General features: G+C 48.2%; 1 protein-coding gene across 1 annotated transcript in view; it reads right to left on the bottom strand.

The window, feature by feature from the left end:
- LOC139405210 (CUB and sushi domain-containing protein 3-like) overlaps nucleotides 1–22,759 on the bottom strand; it is a gene marked incomplete at its 3' end in the record, with an annotated part of 429,588 nt that overhangs the window by 16,407 nt on the left and 390,422 nt on the right. The window contains exons 45-46 of the mRNA XM_071147639.1: nucleotides 5,857–6,002; nucleotides 1,955–2,035 (exon numbers count right to left, since the gene is read on the bottom strand). Of these exons, the coding sequence (XP_071003740.1) occupies nucleotides 1,955–2,035; nucleotides 5,857–6,002 (227 nt within the window). The remainder of the gene's footprint in view (nucleotides 1–1,954; nucleotides 2,036–5,856; nucleotides 6,003–22,759) is intronic.

Genomic DNA, 22,759 nt, shown 5'->3' on the forward strand with positions numbered 1-22,759 from the left:
TTAGCATTGATTTATTTGGCGTTTTTGGAGATTTGGTTTTCATTTAACCTAGAGTGAGCGAGAAAAAGGCAGTTCTTGAACATGGGGTGAGACATTCTCACAAATTTGTAAATAAAGCCAGTTTGTTATTTAGAATACATTATTTGGGGCGGCAGGGTAGCGTAGTGGTTAGAGCGTTGGACTAGTAACCTGAAAGGTTGCAAAATTGAATCCCCGAGCTGACAAGGTACAAATCTGTCGTTCTGCCACTGAACAGGCAGTTAACCCACTGTTCCTAGACTGTCATTGAAAATAAGAATTTGTTCTTAACTGACTTGCCTGGTTAAATAAAGGAAGGAAATAATTAAATAAACATTTCTGGAGAAACCTAACTTGATTATTTATCAGACTTGCTGAAATTCAGTGAACAGATGTATCTTAATAATGTCATGGAATATAATTTAATATTTTAGTTTCTCCATGCTTGTCTCAGAGCAGCGCAAAACAGTGATGAAATAGATGTTCACGGCAATTTCACGATTGTTGAAATGGACAGACCAAGGCGCAGCATGATTTGAGTTCCACATATTTATTTAAAGTGAAACTTTTCAACAAAACATTTGTTTTTGTTTTTTTAAAGCAATGAATCCATGACTACGTGGTGCAACAAACACAATATCCCACAAAGCTGTGAGAAAGGGCTTCCTAAATATGATCCACAATTAGAGGCAACAATTACCAGCTGCCTCTAATTGGGAAACATACAACTCACCAACTTAGAAATAGAATGACTAGAACACCCACCCCTAGTCACGCTCTGACCTAAACACCATAGAGAACCAAGGGCTCGGAGAGTGACAATAATGATATTCTGGAGATTATTTTGTTTAATAAAAAATAAACGACAGTGAGCTATTGTAATCTGAATTAAAGGCCAAAATAATATTTATAAAAATACAGCCCTACTAAAAGCCATGATGGCGCTGTACAACGTGTGTATTTGAAAGAGTATTTTCCCAGTAAGCAAAAAGTTGTTTACCTTCATTAGACAATTTTGTTTCAGTATTTCTATAAACCAGTAATATTTATTCCCATAGTAATTCATTATGGATCAATAACTAAATACACATTTTGAAAGAGTTATTTTTATCAATATTTTATTAACGAAAAGCGTAAAGATGCCATTATTAGTTAAATTGTTTTAGTTTGAAGGTGCAGACTGGCACTAAGAACAACGGGAATGTTTCCTTAGCCAGCTCCGTTATTAGTGAAATGCCTCTTAAATATTTTGGAGATGATTTTGTTTTCAAATAACGTAAAATGAGCGAGAAAAAACCCCAGTCTTGAACATGGGGTGAGACATTGTTACTAATTTGTAATTTAGAATTATTTATGTTTTTAGAGGGAGAGAAACCAAAAACCTACAGTCATCTCACGGGTCTCCCCAGTCGAGGGCGGCACGGGTATTAAACCAGCATCTGTAGCAACACAGCTTGCACTGCGCCACTTTGAAATAAATAAATGAATGAGTACAGAGAAATAACCAGCCAACTCACCAACCAAACAACTCACCAACCAAACAACTCACCAACCAAACAACTCACCAACCAAACAACTCACCAACCAAACAACTCACCAACCAAACAACTCACCAACCAAACAACTCACCAACCAAACAACTCACCAACCAAACAAATCACCAACCAAACAACTCACCAACCAAACAACTCACCAACCAAACAACTCACCAACCAAACAACTCACCAACCAAACAACTCACCAACCAAACAACTCACCAACCAAACAACCCACCAACCAAACAACCCACCAATCAAACAACTCACCAACCAAACAACTCACCAACCAAACAACCCACCAACCAAACAACTCACCAACCAAACAACCCACCAACCAAACAACTCACCAACCAAACAACTCACCAACCAAACAAACACATGTATAAAAGGTGACAGACCTATTTCAAACTCGTCATTTTCTGTGAGGACTTCTGCGTTGGCAACAGCTGGAGGAGACTGACACACTCTCAGTTGGTATGCTGTGAAGGGGGATAAACAACAACAATAAACAACAACAATAAAGAACAACAACAATAGAAGGTAAACATTAACTTACGTATCAACACAAGAGTTCGGCTCTTGATATGCATCCTGTCAGCTCATCAAACTGTCCTCACCCCTCCTTCATCCTGTCAGCTCATCAAACTGTCATCACCCCTCCTTCATACTGTCAGCTCATCAAACTGTCATCACACCCCCTTCATCCTGTCAGCTCATCAAACTGTCATCACACGTCCTTCATCCTGTCAGCTCATCACACCTCCTTCATCCTGTCAGCTCATCAAACTGTCATCACACCTCCTTCATCCTGTTAGCTCATCAAACAGTCATCACCCCTCCTTCTTCCTGTCAGCTCATCACACCTCCTTCATCCTGTCAGCTCATCAAACTGTCATCACACCTCCTTCATCCTGTCAGCTCATTAAACTGTCATCACACCTCCTTCATCCTGTCAGCTCATCAAACTGTCATCACACCTCCTTCATCCTGTCAGCTCATCACACCTCCTTCATCCTGTCAGCTCATCAAACTGTCATCACACCACCTTCATCCTGTCAGCTCATCAAACTGTCATCACACCTCCTTCATCCTGTCAGCTCATCACACCTCCTTCATCCGGTCAGCTCATCAAACTGTCATCACACCTTCTTCATCCTGTCAGCTCATCAAACTGTCATCACACCTCCTTCATCCTGTCAGCTCATCAAACTGTCATCACACCTCCTTCATCCTGTCAGCTCATCAAACTGTCATCACACCTCTTTCATCCTGTCAGCTCATCACACCTCCTTCATCCTGTCAGCTCATCACACCTCCTTCATCCTGTCAGCTCATCAAACTGTCATCACACCTCCTTCATCCTGTCAGCTCATCAAACTGTCATCACACCTCCTTCATCCTGTCAGCTCATCACACCTCCTTCATCCTGTCAGCTCATCACACCTCCTTCATCCTGTCTGCTCATCAAACTGTCATCACACCTCCTTCATCCTGTCAGCTCATCACACCTCCTTCATCCTGTCAGCTCATCAAACTGTCATCACACCTCCTTCATCCTGTCAGCTCATCACACCTCCTTCATCCTGTCAGCTCATCAAACTGTCATCACACCTCCTTCATCCAGTCAGCTCATCAAACTGTCATCACACCTCCTTCATCCTGTCAGCTCATCACCCCTCCTTCATCCTGTCAGCACATCAAACTGTCATCACACCTCCTTCATCCTGTCAGCTCATCAAACTGTCATCACCCCTCCTTCATCCTGTCAGCTCATCAAACTGTCATCACCCCTCCTTCATCCTGTCAGCTCATCAAACTGTCATCACACCTCCTTCATCCTGTCAGCTCATCAAACTGTCATCACACCCCCTTCATCCTGTCATCTCATCACACCTCCTTCATCGTGTCAGCTCATCAAACTGTCATCACACCCCCTTCATCCTGTCAGCTCATCACACCTCCTTCATCCTGTCAGCTCATCAAACTGTCATCACACCTCCTTCATCCTGTCAGCTCATCAAACTGTCATCACACCTCCTTCACCCTGTCAGCTCATCAAACTGTCATCACCCCTCCTTCATCCTGTCAGCTCATCACACCTCCTTCATCCTGTCAGCTCATCACACCTCCTTCACCCTGTCAGCTCATCAAACTGTCATCACCCCTCCTTCATCCTGTCAACTCATCACACTTCTAAGCCTGTAAATCCATAGAATGTCCAGCTATCATGATTATGAACCTCAACCACGATCATAAAAAAAGGCATGATAATTCAAACTGTGGTAAGATGACTGTTGATATCCAGGTTTTTATCAGTATAAATCGTGACAATAAGAACAACAAGGCGCTAGGGAGCAGAATGGACTAAAATACAACCAGCTAATAAAGGTGGTGACAACAGCATAGTAATCAATACGTCAGCCTCATCCGGACCCATGTGCTCCTACAGTATTTATTTAACTAGTCAGTTATAAGAACTAAGTCTTATATACAATGACGGCCAAACCCAGACGACGACGGGCCAATTGTGCACCGTCCTACGGGACTCCCGATCACGGCCGGATGTGATGCAGCCTGGATTCGAACCAGGGACTGTAGTGACGCCTCTAGCACTGTGATGCAGTGCCTTAGACCGCTGTGATGCAGCCTGGAATCAAACCACGGTCTGTAGTGACGCCTCTAGCACTGAGATGCAGTGCCTTAGACCGCTGTGATGCAGCCTGGAATCGAACCACGGTCTGTAGTGACGCCTCTAACACTGAGATGCAGTGCCTTAGACCGCTGTGATACAGCCTGGAATCGAACCACGGTCTGTAGTGACGCCTCTAGCACTGAGATGCAGTGCCTTAGACCGCTGTGATACAGCCTGGAATCAAACCATGGTCTGTAGTGGCGCCACTAGCACTGAGATGCAGTGCCTTAGACCGCTGTGATACAGCCTGGAATCGAACCACAGTCTGTAGTGACGCCTCTAGTACTGCCTCAGACCGCTGCCTCAGACCGCTGCCTCAGACCGCTGCCTCAGATCACTGCGTCAATCGGGGAGCCCGAGGTTTTCATTGACTTAATTCAGCTTCCCCTCTATTCCTTTCAACCAATCTCCTCCTTACCTGACTATAAATTCATAAAGACTAAGTTCATAAAGACTAAGTTCACAAAGACTAAGTTCATAAAGACTAAGTTCATAAACACTGTAGGTTCATAAAGACTAAGTTCATAAAGACTAAGTTCATAAAGACTAAGTTCATAAAGACTAAGTTCATAAAGACTAAGTTCATAAAGACTAAGTTCATTAATGCAGTAAGTTCATAAAGACTAAGTTCATAAAGACTAAGTTCATTAATGCAGTAAGTTCATAAAGACTAAGTTCATAAAGACTAAGTTCATTAATGCAGTAAGTTCATAAACACTGTAGGTTCATAAAGACTAAGTTCATAAAGACTAAGTTCATAAAGACTAAGTTCATAAAGACTAAGTTCATAAAGACTAAGTTCATTAATGAAGTAAGTTCATAAACACTGTAGGTTCATAAAGACTAAGTTCATAAAGACTAAGTTCATAAAGACTAAGTTCATAAAGACTAAGTTCATTAATGCAGTAAGTTCATAAAGACTAAGTTCATAAACACTTTAGGTTCATAAAGACTAAGTTCATAAAGACTAAGTTCACAAAGACTAAGTTCATAAACACTGTAGGTTCATAAAGACTAAGTTCATAAAGACTAAGTTCATAAAGACTAAGTTCATAAACACAGTAAGTTCATAAAGACTGAGTTCATAAAGACTAAGTTCATTAATGAAGTAAGTTAATAAACACTAAGTTCACAAAGACTAAGTTCATAAAGACTAAGTTCATAAAGACTAAGTTCATAAAGACTAAGTTCATAAACACAGTAAGTTCATAAAGACTGAGTTCATAAAGACTAAGTTCATTAATGCAGTAAGTTCATAAACACTAAGTTCATAAACACTAAGTTCATAATGACTATAAATTCGTAAAGGCAGTAAGTTCATGAATGCTGTAAGTTCATTATTTTACCAATGTCCAGTCTAGGGTTCTATTTAATATACTGGTTCATTTGAATCAAAATCATTACAGCTGAAGCAGTCTCTTTAACAGGGAACACTCACCATGGTAACTAATGGTAACTAAGTAGAAACTTTAAAAGGGCACTACTCACCATGGTAACTAAGTAGAAACTGTAAAAGGGCACTACTCACCATGGTAACTAAGTAGAAACTGTAAAAGGGCACTACTCACCATGGTAACTAAGTAGACACTTTAAAAGGGCACTACTCACCATGGTAACTAAGTACAAAGAACCCGCTAGTGCTGAAATCACTGTGGAACTTGATGAGGACATGATTGGCTGTGGTATAGACCTCTTTCTGGGGCGTGTTCCCACTGAACTGACCAATCTGAGGAGATCCTTGGTCAGGTCCGTCCCTGTAAGGAGAGACGATAACCAATCAGCGGTGAGTTAGTTTCCCCAAAGCTTTGTAGTTAATTAGTCTAGACAGCCTGGTCGAACAGCAGAGAGAAAGAGAGAGTCATTAGTCTGGACAGCCTGGTCCCACAGCAGAGAGAGAGAGAGTCATTAGTCTGGACAGCCTGGTCCCACAGCAGAGAGAGAGAGAGTCATTAGTCTGGACAGCCTGGTCCCACAGCAGAGAGAGAGAGAGTCATTATTCTGAACAGCCTGGTCCCACAGCAGAGAGAGAGAGAGTCATTAGTCTGGACAGCCTGGTCCCACAGCAGAGAGAGAGAGAGAGAGAGAGAGAGTCATTAGTCGGGACAGCCTGGTCCCACAGCAGAGAGAGAGAGAGCCATTAGTCTGGACAGCCTGGTCCAACAGCAGAGAGAGAGAGTCATTAGTCTGAACAGCCTGGTCCCACAGCAGAGAGAGAGTGAGAGAGTCATTAGTCTGGACAGCCTGGTCCCACAGCAGAGAGAGAGAGAGTCATTAGTCTGGACAGCCTGGTCCCACAGCAGAGAGAGAGAGTCATTAGTCTGAACAGCCTGGTCCCACAGCAGAGAGAGAGAGAGAGTCATTAGTCTGGACAGCCTGGTCCCACAGCAGAGAGAGAGAGAGTTATTAGTCTGGACAGCCTGGTCCCACAGCAGAGAGAGAGAGTCATTAGTCTGGACAGCCTGGTCCCACAGCAGAGAGAGAGAGAGTCATTAGTCTGGACAGCCTGGTCCCACAGCAGAGAGAGAGAGTCCTTAGTCTGAACAGCCTGGTCCCACAGCAGAGAGAGAGAGTCATTAGTCTGGACAGCCTGGTCCCACTGCAGAGAGAGAGAGTCATTAGTCTGGACAGCCTGGTCCCACAGCAGAGAGAGAGAGAGAGTCATTAGTCTGGACAGCCTGGTCCCAGAGCAGAGAGAGAGAGAGAGTCATTAGTCTGGACAGCCTGGTCCCACAGCAGAGAGAGAGAGAGTCATTAGTCTGGACAGCCTGGTCCCACAGCAGAGAGAGAGAGAGTCATTAGTCTGGACAGCCTGGTCCCACAGCAGAGAGAGAGAGTCATTAGTCTGGACAGCCTGATCCCACAGCAGAGAGAGAGAGAGAGTCATTAGTATGGACAGACTGGTCCCACAGCAGAGAGAGAGAGTCATTAGTCTGGACAGCCTGGTCCCACAGCAGAGAGAGAGAGAGAGAGTCATTAGTCTGGACAGCCTGGTCCCACAGCAGAGAGAGAGAGTCATTAGTCTGGACAGCCTGATCCCACAGCAGAGAGAGAGAGTCATTAGTCTGGACAGCCTGGTCCCACAGCAGAGAGAGAGAGTCATTAGTCTGGACAGCCTGGTCCCACAGCAGAGAGAGAGAGTCATTAGTCTGGACAGCCTGGTCCCACAGCAGAGAGAGAGAGAGCCATTAGTCTGGACAGCCTGGTCCCACAGCAGAGAGAGAGAGAGAGAGAGAGAGAGTCATTAGTCTGGACAGCCTGGTCCCACAGCAGAGAGAGAGAGAGCCATTAGTCTGGACAGCCTGGTCCAACAGCAGAGAGAGAGAGTCATTAGTCTGAACAGCCTGGTCCCACGCAGAGAGAGAGTGAGAGAGTCATTAGTCTGGACAGCCTGGTCCCACAGCAGAGAGAGAGAGAGTCATTAGTCTGGACAGCCTGGTCCCACAGCAGAGAGAGAGAGAGTCATTAGTCTGGACAGCCTGGTCCCACAGCAGAGAGAGAGAGAGTCATTAGTCTGGACAGCCTGGTCCCACAGCAGAGAGAGAGAGAGTCATTAGTCTGGACAGCCTGGTCCCACAGCAGAGAGAGAGAGAGAGAGTCATTAGTCTGGACAGCCTGGTCCCACAGCAGAGAGAGAGAGAGTCCTTATATAAATTGTTTGACTGTAAATCTTCTGAGGGTGAAGTATACACAATTTTCCACATGAAGCCCTTTGAAGTTGTGAGAGTGGTCTAGGTCTGTGGCCCTGTAGCGGTGAGCAATAACCAGGGGAGAGTGTGAGTTAGGCCTGTATCCCAAACAACCAGGGGAGAGTGAGAGTTAGGCCTGTATCCCAAACAACCAGGGGAGAGTGAGAGTTAGGCCTGTATCCCAAACAACCAGGGGAGAGTGTGAGTTACGCCTGTATCCCAAACAACCAGGGGAGAGTGAGAGTTAGGCCTGTATCCCAAACAACCAGGGGAGAGTGTGAGTTATGCCTGTATCCCAAACAACCAAGGGAGAGTGTGAGTTACGCCTGTATCCCAAACAACCAGGGGAGAGTGAGAGTTAGGCCTGTATCCCAAACAACCAGGGGAGAGTGTGAGTTATGCCTGTATCCCAAACAACCAAGGGAGAGTGTGAGTTACGCCTGTATCCCAAACAACCAGGGGAGAGTGTGAGTTAGGCATGTATCCCAAACAACCAGGGGAGAGTGTGAGTTACGCCTGTATCCCAAACAACCAGGGGAGAGTGTGAGTTAGGCATGTATCCCAAACAACCAGGGGAGAGTGTGAGTTATTTGTCTCCCAGACAACCAGGGGAGAGTGTGAGTTATTTGTCTCCCAAACAACCAGGGGAGAGTGTGAGTTACGCCTGTATCCCAAACAACCAGGGGAGAGTGAGAGTTACGCCTGTATCCCAAACAACCAGGGGAGAGTGTGAGTTACGCCTGTATCCCAAACAACCAGGGGAGAGTGTGAGTTACGCCTGTATCCCAAACAACCAGGGGAGAGTGAGAGTTACGCCTGTATCCCAAACAACCAGGGGAGAGTGTGAGTTACGCCTGTATCCCAAACAACCAGGGGAGAGTGTGAGTTACGCCTGTATCCCAAACAACCAGGGGAGAGTGAGAGTTACGCCTGTATCCCAAACAACCAGGGGAGAGTGTGAGTTACGCCTGTATCCCAAACAACCAGGGGAGAGTGAGAGTTACGCCTGTATCCCAAACAACCAGGGGAGAGTGAGAGTTACGCCTGTATCCCAAACAACCAGGGGAGAGTGAGAGTTACGCCTGTATCCCAAACAACCAGGGGAGAGTGTGAGTTATTTGTCTCCCAAACAACCAGGGGAGAGTGTGAGTTACGCCTGTATCCCAAACAACCAGGGGAGAGTGAGAGTTACGCCTGTATCCCAAACAACCAGGGGAGAGTGAGAGTTACGCCTGTATCCCAAACAACCAGGGGAGAGTGAGAGTTACGCCTGTATCCCAAACAACCAGGGGAGAGTGTGAGTTAGGCATGTATCCCAAACAACCAGGGGAGAGTGTGAGTTATTTGTCTCCCAGACAACCAGGGGAGAGTGTGAGTTATGCCTGTATCCCAAACAACCAAGGGAGAGTATGAGTTACGCCTGTATCCCAAACAACCAGGGGAGAGTGTGAGTTAGGCATGTATCCCAAACAACCAGGGGAGAGTGTGAGTTATTTGTCTCCCAAACAACCAGGGGAGAGTGTGAGTTATGCCTGTATCCCAAACAACCAGGGGAGAGTGTGAGTTATTTGTCTCCCAAACAACCAGGGGAGAGTGTGAGTTATGCCTGTATCCCAAACAACCAGGGGAGAGTGTGAGTTATTTGTCTCCCAAACAACCAGGGGAGAGTGTGAGTTATTTGTCTCCCAAACAACCAGGGGAGAGTGTGAGTTCCCTCTGCGTCCTAAATGCCACCCTATCCTCTACATAGTCCATTATGGGCCATGGTCAAACGTAGTACACTTTATAGGGAGCAGGGTATCCCTAAAACTTGGTAGCTAACGTAACACTTTATTTCTCTTGATAATAACCAGCCAATCAGCAAGGAGAGAATAACAACTGTTAAATCTTTGACCGTTAGACCATCGATCTTCTGAAGTGCCTGAAGTGTACAACAACAACAACAACAACAACAAATCCACCAAAAATGAAGCAGGTTACCGTTGTTTTTTATTTATTTATTTTACCTTTATTTAACTAGGCAAGTCAGTTAAGAACAAATTCTTATTTTCAATGACGGCCTAGGAACAGTGGGTTAACTGCCTGTTCAGGGGCAGAACGACAGATTGTGTACCTTGTCAGCTCGGGGATTTTGAACGTACAACCTTTCTGTTACTAGTCCAATGCTCTAACCACTAGGCTACCCTGCCGCCCCAAGTGTTGTGTTGTTTTCGTGACTAGTTAAGTGCTACGAAAGCTACAAAGCTTTCTGGGGAACAATCACCCCTAACGTTGTGACCCAGTGTATTCTGGGTTTAGGTCATCGATGGTTTTCGTGACTAGTTAAGTGCTATGAAAGCTACAAAGCTTTCTGGGGAACAATCACCCCTACCGTTGTGACCCAGTGTATTCTGGGTTTAGGTCATCGAGGGTTTTCGTGACTAGTTAAGTGCTACGAAAGCCACAAAGCTTTCTAGGGAACAATCACCCCAACCGTTGTGACCCAGTGTATTCTGGGTTTAGGTCATTGATGGTTTTCGTGACTAGTTAAGTTCTACGAAAGCTACAAAGCTTTCTAGGGAACAATCACCCCAACCGTTGTGACCCAGTGTATTCTGGGTTTAGGTCATCGAGGGTTTTCGTGACTAGTTACAGTGCCTTGCGAAATTATTCGGCCCCCTTGAACTTTGCGACCTTTTGCCACATTTCAGGCTTCAAACATAAAGATATAAAACTGTATTTTTTTGTGAAGAATCAACAACAAGTGGGACACAATCATGAAGTGGAACGACATTTATTGGATATTTCAAACTTTTTTAACAAATCAAAAACTGAAAAATTGGGCGTGCAAAATTATTCAGCCCCCTTAAGTTAATACTTTGTAGCGCCACTTTTTGCTGTGATTACAGCTGTAAGTCGCTTGGGGTATGTCTCTATCAGTTTTGTACATCGAGAGACTGACATTTTTTCCAATTCCTCCTTGCAAAACAGCTCGAGCTCAGTGAGGTTGGATGGAGAGAATTTGTGAACAGCAATTTTCAGTTCTTTCCACAGATTCTCGATTGGATTCAGGTCTGGACTTTGACTTGGCCATTCTAACACCTGGATATGTTTATTTTTGAACCATTCCATTGTAGATTTTGCTTTATGTTTTGGATCATTGTCTTGTTGGAAGACAAATCTCCGTCCCAGTCTCAGGTCTTTTGCAGACTCCATCAGGTTTTCTTCCAGAATGGTCCTGTATTTGGCTCCATCCATCTTCCCATCAATTTTAACCATCTTCCCTGTCCCTGCTGAAGAAAAGCAGGCCCAAACCATGATGCTGCCACCACCATGTTTGACAGTGGGGATGGTGTGTTCAGCTGTGTTGCTTTTACGCCAAACATAACGTTTTGCATTGTTGCCAAAAAGTTCAATTTTGGTTTCATCTGACCAGAGCACCTTCTTCCACATGTTTGGTGTGTCTCCCAGGTGGCTTGTGGCAAACTTTAAACAACACTTTGTATGGATATCTTTAAGAAATGGCTTTCTTCTTGCCACTCTTCCATAAAGGCCAGATTTGTGCAATATACGACTGATTGTTGTCCTATAGACAGAGTCTCCCACCTCAGCTGTAGATCTCTGCAGTTCATCCAGAGTGATCATGGGCCTCTTGGCTGCATCTCTGATCAGTCTTCTCCTTGTATGAGCTGAAAGTTTAGAGGGACGGCCAGGTCTTGGTAGATTTGCAGTGGTCTGATACTCCTTCCATTTCAATATTATCGCTTGCACAGTGCTCCTTGGGATGTTTAAAGCTTGGGAAATCTTTTTGTATCCAAATCCAGCTTTAAACTTCTTCACAACAGTATCTCGGACCTGCCTGGTGTGTTCCTTGTTCTTCATGATGCTCTCTGCGCTTTTAACGGACCTCTGAGACTATCATAGTGCAGGTGCATTTATACCGAGACTTGATTACACACAGGTGGATTGTATTTATCATCATTAGTCATTTAGGTCAACATTGGATCATTCAGAGATCCTCACTGAACTTCTGGAGAGAGTTTGCTGCACTGAAAGTAAAGGGGCTGAATAATTTTGCATGCCCAATTTTTCAGTTTTTGATTTGTTAAAAAAGTTTGAAATATCCAATAAATGTCGTTCCACTTCATGATTGTGTCCCATTTGTTGTTGATTCTTCACGAAAAAATACAGTTTTATATCTTTATGTTTGAAGTCTGAAATGTGGCAAAAGGTCGCAAAGTTCAAGGGGGCCGAATACTTTTGCAAGGCACTGTAAGTGCTACGAAAGCTACAAAGCTTTCTGGGGAACAATCACCCCTACCGTTGTGACCCAGTGTATTCTGGGTTTAGGTCATCGAGAGTTTTCGTGACTAGTTAAGTGCTACGAAAGCTACAAAGCTTTCTGGGGAACAATCACCCCTACCGTTGTGACCCAGTGTATTATGGGTTTAGGTCATCGAGGGTTTTCGTGACTAGTTAAGTTCTACGAAAGCTACAAAGCTTTCTGGGGAACAATCACCCCTACCGTTGTGACCCAGTGTATTCTGGGTTTAGGTCATCGAGGGTTTTCGTGACTAGTTAAGTGCTACGAAAGCTACAAAGCTTTCTGGGGAACAATCACCCCTACCGTTGTGACCCAGTGTATTCTGGGTTTAGGTCACCGAGGGTTTTCGTGACTAGTTAAGTGCTACGAAAGCCACAAAGCTTTCTAGGGAACAATCACCCCTACCGTTGTGACCCAGTGTATTCTGGGTTTAGGTCATCGGGGGTTTTCGTGAATAGTTAAGTGCTACGAAAGCTACAAAGCTTTCTGGGGAACAATCACCCCCAAACACGTACAGACACATTTAAGAAAGAAAATACACTGGATACAGGAAGAAGAATGAAGAAGAAGAATGAAGAAGAAGAATGAAAAAGAAGAATGAAGAAGAAGAAGAATGAAGAAGAAGAAGCACGTTGCTGTACTATGAGTGGTCTGGGTCCTCCAGGGTCCTAGCTCGCTAGCTAAGTGCTGTCCTATGAGTGGTCTGTGTCCTCCAGGGTCCTAGCTAGCTAGCTAAGTGCTGTACTATGAGTGGTCTGGGTCCTCCAGGGTCCTAGCTAGCTAAGTGCTGTACTATGAGTGGTCTGGGCCTTCCAGGGTCCTAGCTAGGTGCTGTACTATGAGTGGTCTGGGACCTCCAGGGTCCTAGCTAGCTAAGTGCTGTACTATGAGTGGTCTGTGTCCTCCAGGGTCCTAGCTAGCTAAGTGCTGTACTATGAGTGGTCTGTGTCCTCCAGGGTCCTAGCTAGCTAAGTGCTGTACTATGAGTGGTCTGGGTCCTCCAGGGTCCTAGCTAGCCCAGTGCTGTACTATGAGTGGTCTGGGTCCTCCAGGGTCCTAGCTAGCTAAGTGCTGTACTATGAGTGGTCTGTGTCCTCCAGGGTCCTAGCTAGCTAAGTGCTGTACTATGAGTGGTCTGGGTCCTCCAGGGTCCTAGCTAGCCCAGTGCTGTACTATGAGTGGTCTGGGTCCTCCAGGGTCCTAGCTCGCTAGCTAAGTGTTGTACTATGAGTGGTCTGGGTCCTCCAGGGTCCTAGCTAGCTAGCTAAGTGCTGTACTATGAGTGGTCTGGGTCCTCCAGGGTCCTAGCTAGCTAAGTGCTGTACTATGAGTGGTCTGGGTCCTCCAGGGTCCTAGCTAGCTAAGTGCTGTACTATGAGTGGTCTGGGTCTTCCAGGGTCCTAGCTAGCTAGCTAAGTGCTGTACTATGAGTGGTCTGGGTCTTCCAGGATCCTAGCTAGCTAGCTAAGTGCTGTACTATGAGTGGTCTGGGTTGTCCAGGGTCCTAGCTAGCTAAGTGCTGTACTATGAGTGGTCTGTGTCCTCCAGGGTCCTAGCTAGCTAGCTAAGTGCTGTACTATGAGTGGTCTGGGTCCTCCAGGGTCCTAGCTAGCTAAGTGCTGTACTATGAGTGGTCTGGGTCCTCCAGGGTCCTAGCTAGCTAAGTGCTGTACTATGAGTGATCTGGGTCTTCCAGGGTCCTAGCTAGCTAGCTAAGTGCTGTACTATGAGTGGTCTGGGTCTTCCAGGGTCCTAGCTAGCTAGCTAAGTGCTGTACTATGAGTGGTCTGGGTTGTCCAGGGTCCTAGCTAGCTAAGTGCTGTGCTATGAGTGGTCTATGTCCTCCAGGGTCCTAGCTAGCTAGCTAAGTGCTGTACTATGAATGGTCTGGGTCCTCCAGGGTCCTAGCTAGCTAAGTGCTGTACTATGAGTGGTCTGGGTCCTCCAGGGTCCTAGCTAGCTAAGTGCTGTACTATGAGTGGTCTGGGTCCTCCTGGGTCCTAGCTAGCTAAGTGCTGTACTATGAGTGGTCTGGGTCTTCCTGGGTCCTAGCTAGCTAAGGGCTGTACTATGAGTGGTCTGGGTCTTCCTGGGTCCTAGCTAGCTAAGGGCTGTACTATGAGTGGTCTGGGTCCTCCAGGGTCCTAGCTAGCTAAGTGCTGTACTATGAGTGGTCTGGGTCTTCCTGGGTCCTAGCTAGCTAAGTGCTGTACTATGAGTGGTCTGGGTCTTCCAGGGTCCTAGCTAGCTAGCTAAGTGCTGTACTATGAGTGGTCTGGGTCTTCCTGGGTCCTAGCTAGCTAAGGGCTGTACTATGAGTGGTCTGGGTCCTCCAGGGTCCTAGCTAGCTAAGTGCTGTACTATGAGTGGTCTGGGTCTTCCTGGGTCCTAGCTAGCTAAGTGCTGTACTATGAGTGGTCTGGGTCTTCCAGGGTCCTAGCTAGCTAGCTAAGTGCTGTACTATGAGTGGTCTGGGTCTTCCAGGGTCCTAGCTAGCTAGCTAAGTGCTCTACTATGAGTGGTCTGGGTCTTCCAGGGTCCTAGCTAGCTAAGTGCTGTGCTATGAGTGGTCTGGGTCCTTCAGGGCCCTAGCTCGATAGCTAAGTGCTGTACTATGAGTGGTCTGGGTCCTCCAGGGTCCTAGCTAGCTAAGAGCTGCACTATGAGTGGTCTGGGTCCTCCAGGGTCCTAGCTAGCTAGCTAAGTGCTGTACTATGAGTGGTCTGGGTCCTCCAGGGTCCTAGCTAGCTAAGTGCTGTACTATGAGTGGTCTGGTTCTTCCAGGGTCCTAGCTAGCTAAGTGCTGTACTATGAGTGGTCTGGGTCCTCCAGGGTCCTAGCTAGCTAAGTGCTGTACTATGAGTGGTCTGGGTCCTCCAGGGTCCTAGCTAGCTAAGTGCTGTACTATGAGTGGTCTGGTTCTTCCAGGGTCCTAGCTAGCTAAGTGCTGTACTATGAGTGGTCTGGGTCTTCCAGGGTCCTAGCTAGCTAAGTGCTGTACAATGAGTGGTCTGGGCCTTCCAGGGTCCTAGCTAGCTAAGTGCTGTACTATGAGTGGTCTGGGTCTTCCTGGGTCCTAGCTAGCTAAGTGCTCTACTATGAGTGGTCTGGGTCTTCCAGGGTCCTAGCTAGCTAGCTAAGTGCTCTACTATGAGTGGTCTGGGTCTTCCAGGGTCCTAGCTAGCTAGCTAAGTGCTGTACTATGAGTGGTCTGGGTCTTCCAGGGTCCTAGCTAGCTAAGTGCTCTACTATGAGTGGTCTGGGTCCTCCAGGGTCCTAGCTAGCTAAGTGCTGTACTATGAGTGGTCTGGGTCCTCCAGGGTCCTAGCTAGCTAGCTAAGTGCTGTACTATGAGTGGTCTGGGTTCTCCAGGGTCTTAGCTAGCTAAGTACTGTACTATGAGTGGTCTGGGTCTTCCTGGGTCCTAGCTAGCTAAGTGCTCTACTATGAGTGGTCTGGGTCCTCCAGGGTCCTAGCTAGCTAAGTAATGTACTATGAGTGGTCTCGGTCCTCCAGGGTCCTAGCTAGCTAAGTGCTGTACTATGAGTGGTCTGGGTCTTCCAGGGTCCTAGCTAGCTAAGTGCTGTACTATGAGTGGTCTGGGTCTTCCAGGTTCCTAGCTAGCTAAGTGCTGTACTATGAGTGGTCTGGGTCTTCCAGGGTCCTAGCTAGCTAAGTGCTGTACTATGAGTGGTCTGTGTCCTCCAGGGTCCTAGCTAGCTAGCTAAGTGCTGTACTATGAGTGGTCTGGGTCCTCCAGGGTCCTAGCTAGCTAAGTGCTGTACTATGAGTGGTCTGGGTCCTCCAGGGTCCTAGCTAGCTAAGTGCTGTACTATGAGTGATCTGGGTCTTCCAGGGTCCTAGCTAGCTAGCTAAGTGCTGTACTATGAGTGGTCTGGGTCTTCCAGGGTCCTAGCTAGCTAGCTAAGTGCTGTACTATGAGTGGTCTGGGTTGTCCAGGGTCCTAGCTAGCTAAGTGCTGTGCTATGAGTGGTCTATGTCCTCCAGGGTCCTAGCTAGCTAGCTAAGTGCTGTACTATGAATGGTCTGGGTCCTCCAGGGTCCTAGCTAGCTAAGTGCTGTACTATGAGTGGTCTGGGTCCTCCAGGGTCCTAGCTAGCTAAGTGCTGTACTATGAGTGGTCTGGGTCCTCCTGGGTCCTAGCTAGCTAAGTGCTGTACTATGAGTGGTCTGGGTCTTCCTGGGTCCTAGCTAGCTAAGGGCTGTACTATGAGTGGTCTGGGTCTTCCTGGGTCCTAGCTAGCTAAGGGCTGTACTATGAGTGGTCTGGGTCCTCCAGGGTCCTAGCTAGCTAAGTGCTGTACTATGAGTGGTCTGGGTCTTCCTGGGTCCTAGCTAGCTAAGTGCTGTACTATGAGTGGTCTGGGTCTTCCAGGGTCCTAGCTAGCTAGCTAAGTGCTGTACTATGAGTGGTCTGGGTCTTCCTGGGTCCTAGCTAGCTAAGGGCTGTACTATGAGTGGTCTGGGTCCTCCAGGGTCCTAGCTAGCTAAGTGCTGTACTATGAGTGGTCTGGGTCTTCCTGGGTCCTAGCTAGCTAAGTGCTGTACTATGAGTGGTCTGGGTCTTCCAGGGTCCTAGCTAGCTAGCTAAGTGCTGTACTATGAGTGGTCTGGGTCTTCCAGGGTCCTAGCTAGCTAGCTAAGTGCTCTACTATGAGTGGTCTGGGTCTTCCAGGGTCCTAGCTAGCTAAGTGCTGTGCTATGAGTGGTCTGGGTCCTTCAGGGCCCTAGCTCGATAGCTAAGTGCTGTACTATGAGTGGTCTGGGTCCTCCAGGGTCCTAGCTAGCTAAGAGCTGCACTATGAGTGGTCTGGGTCCTCCAGGGTCCTAGCTAGCTAGCTAAGTGCTGTACTATGAGTGGTCTGGGTCCTCCAGGGTCCTAGCTAGCTAAGTGCTGTACTATGAGTGGTCTGGTTCTTCCAGGGTCCTAGCTAGCTAAGTGCTGTACTATGAGTGGTCTGGGTCCTCCAGGGTCCTAGCTAGCTAAGTGCTGTACTATGAGTGGTCTGGGTCCTCCAGGGTCCTAGCTAGCTAAGTGCTGTACTATGAGTGGTCTGGTTCTTCCAGGGTCCTAGCTAGCTAAGTGCTGTACTATGAGTGGTCTGGGTCTTCCAGGGTCCTAGCTAGCTAAGTGCTGTACAATGAGTGGTCTGGGACTTCCAGGGTCCTAGCTAGCTAAGTGCTGTACTATGAGTGGTCTGGGTCTTCCTGGGTCCTAGCTAGCTAAGTGCTCTACTATGAGTGGTCTGGGTCTTCCAGGGTCCTAGCTAGCTAGCTAAGTGCTCTACTATGAGTGGTCTGGGTCTTCCAGGGTCCTAGCTAGCTAGCTAAGTGCTGTACTATGAGTGGTCTGGGTCTTCCAGGGTCCTAGCTAGCTAAGTGCTCTACTATGAGTGGTCTGGGTCCTCCAGGGTCCTAGCTAGCTAAGTGCTGTACTATGAGTGGTCTGGGTCCTCCAGGGTCCTAGCTAGCTAGCTAAGTGCTGTACTATGAGTGGTCTGGGTTCTCCAGGGTCTTAGCTAGCTAAGTACTGTACTATGAGTGGTCTGGGTCTTCCTGGGTCCTAGCTAGCTAAGTGCTCTACTATGAGTGGTCTGGGTCCTCCAGGGTCCTAGCTAGCTAAGTAATGTACTATGAGTGGTCTCGGTCCTCCAGGGTCCTAGCTAGCTAAGTGCTGTACTATGAGTGGTCTGGGTCTTCCAGGGTCCTAGCTAGCTAAGTGCTGTACTATGAGTGGTCTGGGTCTTCCAGGGTCCTAGCTAGCTAAGTGCTGTACTATGAGTGGTCTGGGTCTTCCAGGGTCCTAGCTAGCTAAGTGCTGCACTATGAGTGGTCTGGGTCCTCCAGGGTCCTAGCTAGCTAAGTGCTGTACTATGAGTGGTCTGGGCCTTCCAGGGTCCTAGCTAGCTAAGTGCTGTACTATGAGTGGTCTGGGTCCTCCAGGGTCCTAGCTAGCTAAGTGCTGCACTATGAGTGGTCTGGGTCTTCCAGAGTCCTAGCTAGCTAAGTGCTGTACTATGAGTGGTCTGGGTCCTCCAGGGTCCTAGCTAGCTAGCTAAGTGCTGTACTATGAGTGGTCTGGGTCTTCCAGGGTCCTAGCTAGCTAAGTGCTGTACTATGAGTGGTCTGGGTCTTCCAGGGTCCTAGCTAGCTAGCTAAGTGCTCTACTATGAGTGGTCTGGGTCCTCCAGGGTCCTAGCTAGCTAAGTGCTGTACTATGAGTGGTCTGGGTCTTCCAGGGTCCTAGCTAGCTAAGTGCTGTACTATGAGTGGTCTGGGTCCTCCAGGGTCCTAGCTAGCTAAGTGCTGTACTATGATTGGTCTGGGTCTTCCAGTGTCCTAGCTAGCTAAGTGCTGTACTATGAGTGGTCTGTGTCCTCCAGGGTCCTAGCTAGCTAGCTAAGTGCTGTACTATGAGTGGTCTGGGTCCTCCAGGGTCCTAGCTAGCTAAGTGCTGTACTATGAGTGGTCTGGGTCCTCCAGGGTCCTAGCTAGCTAAGTGCTGTACTATGAGTGGTCTGGGTCCTCCAGGGTCCTAGCTAGCTAAGTGCTGTACTATGAGTGGTCTGGGTCTTCCTGGGTCCTAGCTAGCTAAGTGCTCTACTATGAGTGGTCTGGGTCTTCCAGGGTCCTAGCTAGCTAGCTAAGTGCTCTACTATGAGTGGTCTGGGTCTTCCAGGGTCCTAGCTAGCTAGCTAAGTGCTGTACTATGAGTGGTCTGGGTCTTCCAGGGTCCTAGCTAGCTAAGTGCTCTACTATGAGTGGTCTGGGTCCTCCAGGGTCCTAGCTAGCTAAGTGCTGTACTATGAGTGGTCTGGGTCCTCCAGGGTCCTAGCTAGCTAGCTAAGTGCTGTACTATGAGTGGTCTGGGTTCTCCAGGGTCTTAGCTAGCTAAGTACTGTACTATGAGTGGTCTGGGTCTTCCTGGGTCCTAGCTAGCTAAGTGCTCTACTATGAGTGGTCTGGGTCCTCCAGGGTCCTAGCTAGCTAAGTAATGTACTATGAGTGGTCTCGGTCCTCCAGGGTCCTAGCTAGCTAAGTGCTGTACTATGAGTGGTCTGGGTCTTCCAGGGTCCTAGCTAGCTAAGTGCTGTACTATGAGTGGTCTGGGTCTTCCAGGGTCCTAGCTAGCTAAGTGCTGTACTATGAGTGGTCTGGGTCTTCCAGGGTCCTAGCTAGCTAAGTGCTGCACTATGAGTGGTCTGGGTCCTCCAGGGTCCTAGCTAGCTAAGTGCTGTACTATGAGTGGTCTGGGCCTTCCAGGGTCCTAGCTAGCTAAGTGCTGTACTATGAGTGGTCTGGGTCCTCCAGGGTCCTAGCTAGCTAAGTGCTGCACTATGAGTGGTCTGGGTCTTCCAGAGTCCTAGCTAGCTAAGTGCTGTACTATGAGTGGTCTGGGTCCTCCAGGGTCCTAGCTAGCTAGCTAAGTGCTGTACTATGAGTGGTCTGGGTCTTCCAGGGTCCTAGCTAGCTAAGTGCTGTACTATGAGTGGTCTGGGTCTTCCAGGGTCCTAGCTAGCTAGCTAAGTGCTCTACTATGAGTGGTCTGGGTCCTCCAGGGTCCTAGCTAGCTAAGTGCTGTACTATGAGTGGTCTGGGTCTTCCAGGGTCCTAGCTAGCTAAGTGCTGTACTATGAGTGGTCTGGGTCCTCCAGGGTCCTAGCTAGCTAAGTGCTGTACTATGATTGGTCTGGGTCTTCCAGTGTCCTAGCTAGCTAAGTGCTGTACTATGAGTGGTCTGTGTCCTCCAGGGTCCTAGCTAGCTAGCTAAGTGCTGTACTATGAGTGGTCTGGGTCCTCCAGGGTCCTAGCTAGCTAAGTGCTGTACTATGAGTGGTCTGGGTCCTCCAGGGTCCTAGCTAGCTAAGTGCTGTACTATGAGTGGTCTGGGTCCTCCAGGGTCCTAGCTAGCTAAGTGCTGTACTATGAGTGGTCTGGGTCTTCCAGGGTCCTAGCTAGCTAAGTGCTGTACTATGAGTGGTCTGGGTCCTCCAGGGTCCTAGCTAGCTAAGTGCTGTACTATGAGTGGTCTGGGTCCTCCAGGGTCCTAGCTAGCTAGCTAAGTGCTGCACTATGAGTGGTCTGGGTTTTCCAGGGTCCTAGCTAGCTAGCTAAGTGCTGTACTATGATTGGTCTGGGTCTTCCAGGGTCCAAGCTAGCTAAGTGCTGTACTATGAGTGGTCTGGGTCCTCCAGGGTCCTAGCTAGCTAAGTGCTGCACTATGAGTGGTCTGGGTCTTCCAGAGTCCTAGCTAGCTAAGTGCTGTACTATGAGTGGTCTGGGTCCTCCAGGGTCCTAGCTAGCTAGCTAAGTGCTGTACTATGAGTGGTCTGGGTCTTCCAGGGTCCTAGCTAGCTAAGTGCTGTACTATGAGTGGTCTGGGTCTTCCAGGGTCCTAGCTAGCTAGCTAAGTGCTCTACTATGAGTGGTCTGGGTCCTCCAGGGTCCTAGATAGCTAAGTGCTGTACTATGAGTGGTCTGGGTCTTCCAGGGTCCTAGCTAGCTAAGTGCTGTACTATGAGTGGTCTGGGTCCTCCAGGGTCCTAGCTAGCTAAGTGCTGTACTATGATTGGTCTGGGTCTTCCAGTGTCCTAGCTAGCTAAGTGCTGTACTATGAGTGGTCTGTGTCCTCCAGGGTCCTAGCTAGCTAGCTAAGTGCTGTACTATGAGTGGTCTGGGTCCTCCAGGGTCCTAGCTAGCTAAGTGCTGTACTATGAGTGGTCTGGGTCCTCCAGGGTCCTAGCTAGCTAAGTGCTGTACTATGAGTGGTCTGGGTCCTCCAGGGTCCTAGCTAGCTAAGTGCTGTACTATGAGTGGTCTGGGTCTTCCAGGGTCCTAGCTAGCTAAGTGCTGTACTATGAGTGGTCTGGGTCCTCCAGGGTCCTAGCTAGCTAAGTGCTGTACTATGAGTGGTCTGGGTCCTCCAGGGTCCTAGCTAGCTAGCTAAGTGCTGCACTATGAGTGGTCTGGGTTTTCCAGGGTCCTAGCTAGCTAGCTAAGTGCTGTACTATGATTGGTCTGGGTCTTCCAGGGTCCAAGCTAGCTAAGTGCTGTACTATGAGTGGTCTGGGTCCTCCAGGGTCCTAGCTAGCTAGCTAAGTGCTATACTATGATTGGTCTGGGTCCTCCAGGGTCCTAGCTAGCTAAGTGCTGTACTATGAGTGGTCTGGGTCCTCCAGGGTCCTAGCTAGCTAGCTAAGTGCTGTACTATGAGTGGTCTGGGTCCTCCAGGGTCCTAGCTAGCTAGCTAAGTGCTGTACTATGAGTGGTCTGGGTCCTCCAGGGTCCTAGCTAGCTAAGTGCTGTACTATGAGTGGTCTGGGTCCTCCAGGGTCCTAGCTAGCTAGCTAAGTGCTGTACTATGAGTGGTCTGGGTCCTCCAGGGTCCTAGCTAGCTAGCTAAGTGCTGTACTATGAGTGGTCTGGGTCCTCCAGTGTCCTAGCTAGCTAAGTGCTGTACCATGAGTGGTTCGGGTCCTCCAGGGTCCTAGCTAACTAGCTAAGTGCTGTACTATGAGTGGTCTGGGTCCTCCAGGGTCCTAGCTAGCTAGCTAAGTGCTGTACTATGAGTGGTCTGGGTCTTCCAGGGTCCTAGCTAGCTAGCTAAGTGCTCTACTATGAGTGGTCTGGGTCTTCCAGGGTCCTAGCTAGCTAGCTAAGTGCTGTACTATGAGTGGTCTGGGTCTTCCAGGGTCCTAGCTAGCTAAGTGCTCTACTATGAGTGGTCTGGGTCCTCCAGGGTCCTAGCTAGCTAAGTGCTGTACTATGAGTGGTCTGGGTCCTCCAGGGTCCTAGCTAGCTAGCTAAGTGCTGTACTATGAGTGGTCTGGGTTCTCCAGGGTCTTAGCTAGCTAAGTACTGTACTATGAGTGGTCTGGGTCTTCCTGGGTCCTAGCTAGCTAAGTGCTCTACTATGAGTGGTCTGGGTCCTCCAGGGTCCTAGCTAGCTAAGTAATGTACTATGAGTGGTCTCGGTCCTCCAGGGTCCTAGCTAGCTAAGTGCTGTACTATGAGTGGTCTGGGTCTTCCAGGGTCCTAGCTAGCTAAGTGCTGTACTATGAGTGGTCTGGGTCTTCCAGGGTCCTAGCTAGCTAAGTGCTGTACTATGAGTGGTCTGGGTCTTCCAGGGTCCTAGCTAGCTAAGTGCTGCACTATGAGTGGTCTGGGTCCTCCAGGGTCCTAGCTAGCTAAGTGCTGTACTATGAGTGGTCTGGGTCTTCCAGGGTCCTAGCTAGCTAAGTGCTGTACTATGAGTGGTCTGGGTCCTCCAGGGTCCTAGCTAGCTAAGTGCTGTACTATGAGTGGTCTGGGTCCTCCAGGGTCCTAGCTAGCTAGCTAAGTGCTGCACTATGAGTGGTCTGGGTTTTCCAGGGTCCTAGCTAGCTAGCTAAGTGCTGTACTATGATTGGTCTGGGTCTTCCAGGGTCCAAGCTAGCTAAGTGCTGTACTATGAGTGGTCTGGGTCCTCCAGGGTCCTAGCTAGCTAAGTGCTGCACTATGA

The sequence above is a fragment of the Oncorhynchus clarkii genome, unplaced genomic scaffold (genome assembly GCF_045791955.1).
Source record: "Oncorhynchus clarkii lewisi isolate Uvic-CL-2024 unplaced genomic scaffold, UVic_Ocla_1.0 unplaced_contig_6320_pilon_pilon, whole genome shotgun sequence".
Taxonomy (NCBI): Eukaryota; Metazoa; Chordata; class Actinopteri; order Salmoniformes; family Salmonidae; genus Oncorhynchus; species Oncorhynchus clarkii.